Consider the following 13,151-nt stretch of genomic DNA (forward strand, 5'->3'; position numbering starts at 1 on the left):
ATACAACAGATTCTCTGCCATAGGACAGCACATTCAAGACTCCAAGCATAGTTTCACCAGTATTGACAATGACATGAAAATACTTAAAATCATTAACAAAAGCCCCCTCTTAAACATTACTGAAAATTGCTTTATCCACCTTGACCAGTACTTCAACCCTAATTTCAATTTAAACGACATTTCTGGAAAACCCAACATCCTTTTCGACTTCCTAATTCTTCTTCTCAAAAATTCCAAATTACAAAACCCCAATTCTATTTTCCATGCCTTACAAAATTCCCACCCACATTTTCTACCTCCAATATCCCACCCTCCTAACCCACCCTAAACTACCCCTCCTTCATTTCCCTATCTTATCCTTCCTCAACACCATTTAACTTCAATTTCTTTTATTCTTCTCTTATTTCACTATCACTCTTCCTCTTTTAATTTATTCTACCCTTTCTATTTAAAAAAAAAAACCCACCTACCTTCATTTCGATTCTCCTCATTCAAATTTTAACTCTTGTCTTGCGCCAACTTCGACTACTTCAATCATAATACCAATATAAATGGTCCGTTATTGGACATTATAAATTTTCCAGCTAACTCATTCTTGGTTGCCAGCGTTTCGCCATCGTGTGCTAGGGTGGGCTCATCATCAGTTGGTACCTAGCACACCTACCAATACGCTGGCTAGTGCATACCGTGGAGGCCACTGCGTAGGCTAACTGGAGCCACCAGCAGTGCCAATGCACTAAGAGACTTTGTCTCATTATCAAAAATTGATGCCTGCTTGGCCATCAGATGATATAGATGTTGATTCCCACAGGGAATCTGAAATATTTGTCCTGAATGAGTAAATTTATAATACCAATATAAATGGTCCGTTATTGGACATTATAAATTTTCCAGCCAGCTCATTCTTGGTTGCCAGCGTTTCGCCCTCGTGTGCTAGGGTGGGCTCATCAGTTGGTACCTAGCACACCTACCAATACGCTGGCTAGTGCATACCGTGGAGGCCACTGCGTAGGCTAACTGGAGCCACCGGCAGTGCCAATGCACTAAGAGACTTTGTCTCATTATCAAAAATTGATGCCTGCTTGGCATCTATATCATCTGATGGCCAAACAGGCATCAATTTTTGTTAATGAGACAAAGTCTCTTAGTGCATTGGCACTGCCGGTGGCTCCAGTTAGCCTACGCAGTGGCCTCCACGGTATGCACTAGCCAGCGTATTGGTAGGTGTGCTAGGTACCAACTGATGAGCCCATCCTAGCACACGAGGGCGAAACGCTGGCAACCAAGAATGAGTTAGCTGGAAAATTTATAATGTCCAATAAGGGACCATTTATATTGGTATTATAAATTTACTCATTCAGGACAAATATTTCAGATTCCCTATGGGAATCAACATCTATATCATCTGATGGCCAAGCAGGCATCAATTTTTGATAATGGGACAAAGTCTCTTAGTGCACTGGCACTGCCGGTGGCTCCAGTTAGCCTACGCAGTGGCCTACACGGTATGCACTAGCCAGCGTATTGATAGGTGTGCTAGGTACCAACTGATGATGAGCCCACCCTAGCACATGAGGGCGAAACGCTGGCAACCAAGAATGAGTTAGCTGGAAAATTTATAATGTCCAATAACGGACCATTTATATTGGTATTATAAATTTACTCATTCAGGACAAATATTTCAGATTCCCTATGGGAATCAACATCTATATCATCTGATGGCCAAGCAGGCATCAATTTTTGATAATGAGACAAAGTCTCTTAGTGCATTGGCACTGCCAGTGGCTCCAGTTAGCCTACGCAGTGGCCTCCACGGTATGCACTAGCCAGCGTATTGGTAGGTGTGCTAGGTACCAACTGATGAGCCCACCCTAGCACACGAGGGCGAAACACTGGCAACCAAGAATGAGTTAGCTGGAAAATTTATAATGTCCAATAACGGACCATTTATATTGGTATTATAAATTTACTCATTCAGGACAAATATTTCAGATTCCCTATGGGAATCAACAGCTATATCATCTGATGGCCAAGCAGGCATCAATTTTTGATAATGAGACAAAGTCTCTTAGTGTATTGGCACTGCCGGTGGCTCCAGTTAGCCTACGCAGTGGCCTCCACGGTATGCACTAGCCAGCGTATTGGTAGGTGTGCTAGGTACCAACTGATGAGCCCACCCTAGCACACGAGGGCAAAACGCTGGCAACCAAGAATGAGTTAGCTGGAAAATTTATAATGTCCAATAACGGACCATTTATATTGGTATTATAAATTTACCCATTCAGGACAAATATTTCAGATTCCCTATGGGAATCAACATCTATATCATCTGATGGCCAAGCAGGCATCAATTTTTGATAATGGGACAAAGTCTCTTAGTGCATTGGCACTGCCGGTGGCGCCAGTTAGCCTACGCAGTGGCCTCCACGGTATGCACTAGCCAGCGTATTGATAGGTGTGCTAGGTACCAACTGATGATGAGCCCACCCTAGCACACGAGGGCGAAACGCTGGCAACCAAGAATGAGTTAGCTGGAAAATTTATAATGTCCAATAACGGACCATTTATATTGGTATTATAAATTTACTCATTCAGGACAAATATTTCAGATTCCCTATGGGAATCAACAGCTATATCATCTGATGGCCAAGCAGGCATCAATTTTTGATAATGAGACAAAGTCTCTTAGTGCATTGGCACTGCCCGTGGCTCCAGTTAGCCTACGCAGTGGCCTCCTCGGTATGCACTAGCCAGCGTATTGGTAGGTGTGCTAGGTACCAACTGATGAGCCCACCCTAGCACATGAGGGCGAAACGCTGGCAACCAAGAATGAGTTAGCTGGAAAATTTATAATGTCCAATAACGGACCATTTATATTGGTATTATAAATTTACTCATTCAGGACAAATATTTCAGATTCCCTATGGGAATCAACATCTGTATCATCTGATGGCCAAGCAGGCATCAATTTTTGATAATGAGACAAAGTCTCTTAGTGCATTGGCACTGCCGGTGGCTCCAGTTAGCCTACGCAGTGGCCTCCACGGTATGCACTAGCCAGCGTATTGGTAGGTGTGCTAGGTACCAACTGATGAACCCACCCTAGCACACGAGGGCGAAACGCTGGCAACCAAGAATGAGTTAGCTGGAAAATTTATAATGTCCAATAACGGACCATTTATATTGGTATTATAAATTTACTCATTCAGGACAAATATTTCAGATTCCCTATGGGAATCAACAGCTATATCATCTGATGGCCAAGCAGGCATCAATTTTTGATAATGGGACAAAGTCTCTTAGTGCATTGGCACTGCCGGTGGCTCCAGTTAGCCTACGCAGTGGCCTCCACGGTATGCACTAGCCAGCGTATTGATAGGTGTGCTAGGTACCAACTGATGATGAGCCCACCCTAGCACACGAGGGCGAAACGCTGGCAACCAAGAATGAGTTAGCTGGAAAATTTGTCCAATAACGGACCATTTATATTGGTATTATAAATTTACTCATTCAGGACAAATATTTCAGATTCCCTATGGGAATCAACATCTATATCATCTGATGGCCAAGCAGGCATCAATTTTTGATAATGAGACAAAGTCTCTTAGTGCATTGGCACTGCCGGTGGCTTCAGTTAGCCTATGCAGTGGCCTCCACGGTATGCACTAGCCAGCGTATTGGTAGGTGTGCTAGGTACCAACTGATGAGCCCACCCTAGCACACGAGGGCGAAACGCTGGCAACCAAGAATGAGTTAGCTGGAAAATTTACAATGTCCAATAACGGACCATTTATATTGGTATTATAAATTTACTCATTCAGGACAAATATTTCAGATTCCCTATGGGAATCAACATCTATATCATCTGATGACCAAGCAGGCATCAATTTTTGATAATGAGACAAAGTCTCTTAGTGCATTGGCACTGCCGGTGGCTTCAGTTAGCCTATGCAGTGGCCTCCACGGTATGCACTAGCCAGCGTATTGGTAGGTGTGCTAGGTACCAACTGATGAGCCCACCCTAGCACACGAGGGCGAAACGCTGGCAACCAAGAATGAGTTAGCTGGAAAATTTACAATGTCCAATAACGGACCATTTATATTGGTATTATAAATTTACTCATTCAGGACAAATATTTCAGTTTCCCTATGGGAATCAACATCTATATCATCTGATGGCCAAGCAGGCATCAATTTTTGATAATGAGACAAAGTCTCTTAGTGCATTGGCACTGTCGGTGGCTCCAGTTAGCCTGCGCAGTGGCCTCCACGGTATGCACTAGCCAGCGTATTGGTAGGTGTGCTAGGTACCAACTGATGAGCCCACCCTAGCACACGAGGGCAAAACGCTGGCAACCAAGAATGAGTTAGCTGGAAAATTTATAATGTCCAATAACGGACCATTTATATTGGTATTATAAATTTACTCATTCAGGACAAATATTTCAGATTCCCTACGGGAATCAACATCTATATCATACTTCAATCATGACGTAAATTTTTCAATTTAAAAAATAGCGCACTGTGCATATATGTTTTCATTTGTTTTCCGATATTGCACTTTTTACTATATTTTTTTCTCTTTACAATTGTTTTTTCAAGTCAACTGTTTTCCAAGAACTCAGCAGGAGCACAATTACTCATTCAATTATACTGAATTGCGTTGTATATTTCTATATATACGTACTTAACTTCCCGCAACCGAGGCAAATACTGGATCTTCAGGATATTCTCCATTCTACTTTGGCGTTCGAGACCACAGCACATGACTTTGAAAGTGCCGCGCTGATCACCGGGACTGGCAGTTTGCTTCTATAAATCTATTCGTCTGCGACTTCAACATATTTATGGATCTTCATATGTTGTTCGATAGTGTTGTGACTTTGTACCTGACAGAGTGTAAAAACTGACCCATTTGACCGTTCTCCACTATTCATAATATTACGTACTGTTTTCTTTTAAGTGACTCACAATTTCTACCTCAATTTATATTTCATCTTATACCGATCCAGAGTTCACTTAATCTTTTTCTTTTTCATATGCATTGTTTTTTCATGTTTTTTATGTTTTGAACGGCTGACGATGACCTGGACTAATAAGAATGTAATCACTACATTTCTTTCTCTTTTGTATTGAATAGGTTGAACCTCTTTTTCAATTATTTAATTTTTAACGTTAATACTTTGAATACGGAACAATGAAATTTTTATCTTTAAATGCACTTAAAACATCGTGACTTATTGAACTTTCCTACAATGAGGGGAGGAAGTCTTTCACTTATGTCTGCATCATAGACTTTGGTTTGCATTGCAACACAGTATAGTAATCCCATTTCCTTTAAAAACATAAGTCCATTGGGCTTGGCATTAAAAATAAAAACACAGTATCATCGGCATTGACAATGCTGTTCGGTTCGCATGAGGTGATTATAATTATGAGCCACGCTTTTTTACCAACTGTCGGCATTGCCATTGTTTGCGAATTCTGCTTCTCCACGATGTTGTGGCATTCCTTAAAACACTGAATACAAAAGAATTCAGATTTCACTCGAACTCAGCAACTATAAAACACACTGTAGAGACACCGAAGTGAGTGAAACTGCGAAAAGCTACCCCTGCACGTTCTGGAAGACGCATTCTATCATGACATGGAGACATTTTAAAATGAATTTACTCTGTAAAATATGGTATTACATACATTCATTACATACATTATCATTATAGACTGTTATGCCTTTCAGCGTTCAGTCTGCAAGCCTCTGAGAATTTACTAAACGTCGCCACAATCCTCGATTTCCAACTAGTGTTGTGGCCTCATTTAGTTCTATAACTCTTATCTTTAAATCGTTAGAAACAGAGTCTAACCATCGTCGTCTTGGTCTCCCTCTACTTCTCTTACCCTCCATAACAGAGTCCATTATTCTCCTAGGTAACCTATCCTCCTCCATTCGCCTCACATGACCCCACCACCGAAGCCGGTTTATGCGTACAGCTTCATCCATTGAGTTTGTTCCTAAATTAGCCTTTATCTCCTCATTCCGAGTTCCCTCCTGCCATTGTTCCCACCTCTTTGTACCAGCAATCATTCTTGCTACTTTCATGTCTGTTACTTCTAACTTATGAATAAGATATCCTGAGTCCACCCAGCTTTCGCTCCCGTAAAGCAAAGTTGGTCTGAAAACAGACCAATGTAAAGATAGTTTCGTCTGGGAGCTGACTTCCTTATTACAGAATACTGCTGATCGCAACTGCGAGCTCACTGCATTAGCTTTACTACACCTTGATTCAATCTCACGTACTATATTACCATCCTGGGAAAACACACAACCTAAATACTTGAAATTATCGACCTGTTCTAGCTTTGCATCACCAATCTGACATTCTATTCTGTTGAATTTCTTACCTATTGACATCAATTTAGTCTTCGAGAGGCTAATTTTCATACCATACTCATTGCACCTATTTTCAAGTTCCAAGATGTTAGACTGCAGGCTTTCGGCACAGTCTGCCATTAAGACCAAGTCGTCAGCATAGGCCAAACTGCTTACTACATTTCCACCTAACTGAATCTCTCCCTGCCATTTTATACCTTTCAGCATATGATCCATGTAAACTACAAACAGCAAAGGTGAAAGATTACAGCCTTGTCTAACTCCTGTAAGTACCCTGAACTGAGAACTCATTCTACCATCAATTCTCACTGAAGCCCAATTGTCAACATAAATGCCTTTGATTGATTTTAATAATCTACCTTTAATTCCATAGTCCCCCAGTATAGCGAACATCTTTTCCCTCGGTACCCTGTCATATGCTTTCACTAGATCTACGAAACATAAACACAACTGCCTATTCCTCTCGTAGCATTTTTCAATTACCTGGCGCATACTGAAAATCTGATCCTGACAGCCTCTCTGTGGTCTGAAACCACACTGGTTTTCATCCAACTTCCTCTCAACGACTGATCGCACCCTCCCTTCCAAGATGCCAGTGAATACTTTGCCTGGTATACTAATCAATGAGATACCTCGATAGTTATTGCAATCCTTCCTGTTCCCTTGCTTATAGATAGGTGCAATTACTGCTTTTCCCCAATCTGAAGGTACCTTACCAACGCTCCACGCTAATTTTACTACTCTATGAAGCCATTTCATCCCTGCCTTCCCACTATACTTCACCATTTCAGGTCTAATTTCATCTATTCCTGCTGCCTTATGACAATGGAGTTTATTTACCATCCTTTCCACTTCCTCAAGCATAATTTCACCAACATCATATTCCTCCTCCCCATGAGCTCGGCTGTTCACAACACCACCAGGATGATTTCCTTTTACATTAAGAAGATGTTCAAAATATTCCCTCCACCTCTCCAGTGATTCCCTGGGATCTATTATGAGTTCACATGAATTACTCAAAACACTGTTCATTTCCTTTTTCCCTCCCTTCCTAAGATTCTTTATTACTGTCCAGAAAGGTTTCCCTGCTGCTTGACCTAGCCTTTCCAGGTTATTACCAAAATCCTCCCATGACTTCCTTTTGGATTCAACAACTATTTGTTTTGCTCTGTTTCTTTCATTTACGTACCAATCTCTGTCTGCCTCGGCCCTTGTTTGGAGCCATTTCTGATAAGCCTTCTTTTTACGTTTACAAGCTGCTCCAAGATGTTCGCCTTTTCCCATCTTTACACACAGTTGTTCCTAGGCATTCCCTTGCTGTTTCTACTACAGCATCCCTGTATGCCACCCATTCACTTTCTATTTCCTGAACCTGCTTACTGTCTACTGTTCGAAACTTCTCACTAATCATATCCATGTACTTCTGTCTAATTTCCTTGTCCTGGAGATTTTCTACCCTTATTCGTTTGCAGACAGATTTCACTTTCTCTACCCTAGGCCTAGAGATACTTAGTTCACTACAGATCAGATAGTGGTCTGTATCATCGAAAAATCCCCGAAAAACTCGTACATTTCTAAAAGATTTCCTGAATTCAAAGTCTGTTAAGATATAGTCTATTATGGATCTGGTACCCCTAGCCTCCCATGTGTAGCGGTGAATAGCCTTATGCTTGAAGAATGTATTCGTAACAGCTAAACCCATACTAGCACAGAAGTCCAGCAAACGCTTCCCATTCCCATTAGCTTCCATATCTTCCCCACATTTACCAATCACCCTTTCGTATCCTTCAGTTCTATTCCCAACTCTAACATTGAAATCGCCCATTAGCACTATTCTATCCTTGCTGTTGACCCTGACCACGATGTCACTCAATGCTTCATAAAACTTGTCAACTTCATCCTCATCTGCACCCTCACATGGTGAATACACTGACACAATTCTAGTCCTAATTCCTCCAACTGACAAATCTACCCACATCATTCACTCATTTACGTGCCTAACAGAAACTATGTTCCGTGCAATGGTATTCCTGATAAAGAGCCCTACCCCAGACTCTGCCCTTCCCTTTCTAACACCCGTCAAGTACACTTTATAATCTCCTATCTCTTCCTCATTATCTCCCCTTACCCGAATAGGTATTAATTTTTAAAAATATAAAGGCAGTTTTAAATTAAAAGTATGAATAATTTTTCGTTTAAATATAACATATGGGTACAGTTTTCTTCTATCTGCGGTTACAGAAGGCATAACTATCCACCCAGCATTGATAACTAGGCGAGCCAGGAGCGTGTTGCCAACCTTCACGCAAATTAAGCCCGAACCCTTATTTCGTGCCTCAATTTTTTTTTTTTTAATGCAGGGATTATTTATGTAAATACATTATGTAATGGTCTCTTGCTGTCTTCTGCATTGCAGGAACCTGGCCATACCACTTGATGCAAGCTCTACCCAAAGCTGTCCAGTCTCAGACCCTCTTTGACCAAAAGTTGGATACTGATTGGGCTGCTGCCACCAAACGGATGGGTTACAGTGGAATATCCTCCAAAAGTAGGACCATCCCTGATAGGCTCAACCATCCAAAGCTGTCGTCCCCCCTCCCAAGAGGTGACGAGTTATTTACCACCACCAAAGTTCAGTGTTGAGTCACTGGGAATACAGTCTATCCATTCTGTAGCAGGATTACCTGAAAAGCAAGACTCGATTCTTTGTACCATATTAACATCAATGCGATAAAAGGTGCTTTATACTATACAAGAAACAGTTTGAAGGCCAAAGAAAGTGGTGATAAGAGTTGTGTATTCCCACATGCCCATAGTTGACAAAATGTGGTGATAAATATGATGATTCGGGTTTCACTGCCTTTTGAGTCCATGTTGTTTGAGTTAAATGTCTTCTCACAGACTCACTCATGATTTATTACATCCGGGAGATAGTAGGTTCGAATCCCACTATCGGCAGCCCTGAAGATGGTTTTCCGTGGTTTCCCATTTTCACACCAGGCAAATGCTGGGGCTGTACCTTAATTAAGGCCACGGCCGCTTCCTTCCAACTCCTAGGCCTAAAAAAAAAAAAAAAAAACCCTCATGATTGGCGAGATGTGGTGGTAATATGACAATTCAAGTTTCACTGCCATCTCAGACCCTGTTAACTATGTTCAAATTGTCTTCCCACAGACTCATAGTTGGTGAGATATAGTGGTAATAATGACTTCAGATTTCATTGTCACCTCAGTCCAAGTTAAGTATGAGTCAAATGTCATCCCACACACTTATAGTAGAAGAGATGTGGTGGTAATCATGACTGTTAGGTTCACTGCCATCTAAGTCCACATTAACTATGAGATAAATATCTTCCCACAAGCTTATTGTTGGCAATATGTGGTGATAATTATGATTATTCAGGTTTCACCTCAATCTCAGTACACGTCATCTGTGATATACCTTCCCGCAGGGGGATGAGATGTTAAATTATTACCATCATGTTATAAGTTAATTGTTGTCATAAATGACTGAAGTTCACAGAAAATTAAAAATACCACTACTTCCTCACTTACTGCAATAAATATAGCCAACTTCTGACACAGAACTTACAAGATGTAAGGACAAGTAAAGCAGAAATTTTCATAGCACTCTTCCTTGCAAATGCGTGATGTATTGTGACATTTCATTCTGGAATTGAATTTGCAATCAACATAATTCCCATTAAAGTGAATGAAATAATACAAAAGGCAAGGAGTTAATGGATAATAAATCATACTCCATAAATATGGGAGAGTAGAATGTTAAAACCAAACCAAACCCCATGACACAACAGCCCCGAAGAGCCATGGCCTATCAAGTGACCGCTGCTCAGCCTGAAGGCCCACAGATTACGAGGTGTCTTGTGGTCAGCAGGACAAATTCTCTTGGACGTTATTCTTGGCTTTCTTGACTGGGGCCGCAATCTCACCATCAGATAGCTCCTCAGTTGTATTATGTAGGCTGAGTGCACATCGAATCAGCCTTCAGATCCAGGTAAATATCTCTGACTTGGCCAGGAATCGAACCCGGGGCCTTAGGGTAAGAGGCAGGCAAGCTACCTCTACAATGCAGGGCCGGCAGTAGATGTTAAATGTACTTTTAAATAGAAAGAATCACTTTTGGTAAAATATTCTCTGCACTCTTGAAGGAATTATAACTGAGAATTTAAATAAAGGCTTGATTTTTTGAATTAGTAGACATGTTTCAATCCTGTAGACCATTATGTGCAGGTATTAAAAGAAGTTGACAACTGAGTAGTGATCTTGACTCAGAAATATCATCTGGTCCAACATCGTCTTAATTAATAAATCTGGAAGTATCCAGGCATGCATTATGAGTTGTCATTTATGTAGTCGTTACATACATTAATTAACCCTTCCCACTATGGCTGACATTCACTAACATAATAAAAGTGGATGTATGTAAGTTTTGGTGACAATGTTACAATTTCATACATACATACATACATACATACATACATACATAACACAAGAGAGTTACTGTTTGTGTTTATGTCATTAGGTAGGACTGAGTCATGCCATGCGATGCCATGATGCAACACTTGACTTGTAGAAAATGGCCAACCAACTATGATACTCAAACACCTCAGTTAACCATTTACCTCTGGCTGGCTGACCATTGCCATGCTGCTCTATCTTAAAAGGGCATAGTATCTATCGGATAAAACGAAAAACTGTAAAAAGTTGCAGTTATGTGTAGTTACAATATTAAAATTCTGTCAGTGGAGGAAAATTTTTAAATATTTTAAATTTGAATTCTTTCATGTGCTTTAGAGATTCAATCAACAGCTACACAAACTATCATTCATAATTTACTGCTATTAATATTTCTAAAATGGGAGTTCTGATTTATTTTCTGAAGAGTTTCTATAAGTGCATTGTCCAATTTTTTACATATTCAAAGATGAAAAAAGTTATTGATGAATCCAGAGTCCAAATGGAAACTAAAGGATAAATCACATCTCTTGAACTCTTAACAAAATAACTACTCACCCTTAAAAGTTCCAGCTTGAGCTTCTCTTGTTGTTTCTGGAGGATGGTATGTTCGATAGTGGGGCCAGGAACAGCTTCATGTGGAAGACCCACCCGCTCTTCTAATTTATGCTTCTGGATCAGTAATTCAGTATAGTGATCCCTCAGTTGTTGCTCAGTAACTGCCATTTCTGAATCTTCTTGAATCCTCTGTAAGAATTAGTTGCATTTCTTATGCATGGAAACTGAAGTCAGGCAAAAAAAAAAAGAGGCTTTAAGGTCAAACCACTGGCATGGACAACACACACAAACTCTGGGTGGATGAAATGGAGAGACCTGTCTGGAATATTTCATGACAGAAGATTTCCTGTAAGAACAAAGGATAGAATCTGTAAACCAGCAATAAAACTAGCCATACTGTATGGTGTGGCAAGGAAGTAACATGTGGATTTGTGCTTATGAGATGAAAATGCTGAGATGGGTCAGTGGAATCATTCTACTGGAATTAAAAAAGGAGAAACGGCCATGCTGAACATTTTTTCTGAGGGTAGGCTAAGATGGGATTGCCATGTCACGACCATGTGATTTGAGATAGTAACGGAATTAAGATTCTTTAGAGAGGCCGAGGAAGACCTTATAAAACTTGTCTGTTGTAAATAAATTCCTACGGAAAGCTCAACTATATCCAATAATAACCTAGGAGAGCCGAACCCAAATGAAACGGGACAAAGGCCAGACCAAAGAAGAAGTTGTAAACTGTACAGTTTGGACTTCTTGAGAATGGAAAATAACTACCAGTCATTGAAAAAGCGTGGGCACTGGAGTATGATGAGGCAGGCGTAAGTGAAAAAGATGAGTTATTCAAAACAGGAGCAAGTAATCAAAGTCATGCAAGACTTGTCTTAAATCTCTGGGGATGTCTCAACATGATTAACAGTTGAGAACCTCAGGAGGATTTCTGGGCATAATTCAGTTAAACACTTCTCATACTTAGTGTTATACTATCTAGGGAGACAAAATAATTATGAATTATAATTTTAATACAAAATTTCATACATTCTTTCTGTTGTGAATGTATGAGTGAAAACAACTTCATAGTAAATTATTTATGAAAATGCTATAATATCCAATATCCATACTAGGCAGTTACTTAACAGAAAAAACACCACAGAAGATAAGAACAACAAGTAAAATCAATGTTTTAACATGACTTTTTCATCAGTTAGAGAGGAGTAAGAATCTTGTATGAGGAGACACAGTAAGATAAACAAAGAAAAACTCTAGACTGTCACTAATCCAGCCATTCCTTGCACAGAAGGGGTGCCAAATTACTGAGTGTGTCTTTATTACACCAAATGTTACAATGCAGCATTCATACTGTTACGAGATGGCGGGGTAGTATGATCAATTAACACTAGACTGGTACCTTCAATACTAAGATTTATTAGCTACGCACTAAACTATACAAGACTACACACAACTTTTACTCATAACACAAACTTACACAGTTTGCACGCTCTCTCTCCCTTCGTTTCTCACTTGTTCTCACACTGCACAGTTTTACACTCAAACACAAGGTCCCGCGTCGCACGGCTACACGATCTCTCCTTCGCTGACAGTCCGCACTGTAGCACACTAGTCCGATAATCACGGCAGTTCACATACTTCACTACACTGGCAGTCGCTCACGACTGAACCACACCAACTTCTAACTCAGTCTAACTCTCACTGACTGCAGGCAGGTCGTT

At 40.5% G+C, this 13,151-nt stretch overlaps 1 protein-coding gene across 3 annotated transcripts in view; it reads right to left on the reverse strand.

Moving 5' to 3' along the window:
• LOC136871927 (TBC1 domain family member 31) overlaps nucleotides 1-13,151 on the reverse strand; it is a 392,653-nt gene that overhangs the window by 83,114 nt on the left and 296,388 nt on the right. For all 3 annotated transcript variants that reach the window (XM_068227257.1, XM_067145659.2, XM_067145660.2), the window contains one exon: nucleotides 11,425-11,613. In XM_068227257.1, the coding sequence (XP_068083358.1) occupies nucleotides 11,425-11,613 (189 nt within the window). The remainder of the gene's footprint in view (nucleotides 1-11,424; nucleotides 11,614-13,151) is intronic.

The sequence above is a fragment of the Anabrus simplex genome, chromosome 4, assembly GCF_040414725.1.
Source record: "Anabrus simplex isolate iqAnaSimp1 chromosome 4, ASM4041472v1, whole genome shotgun sequence".
Lineage (NCBI taxonomy): Eukaryota > Metazoa > Arthropoda > Insecta > Orthoptera > Tettigoniidae > Anabrus > Anabrus simplex.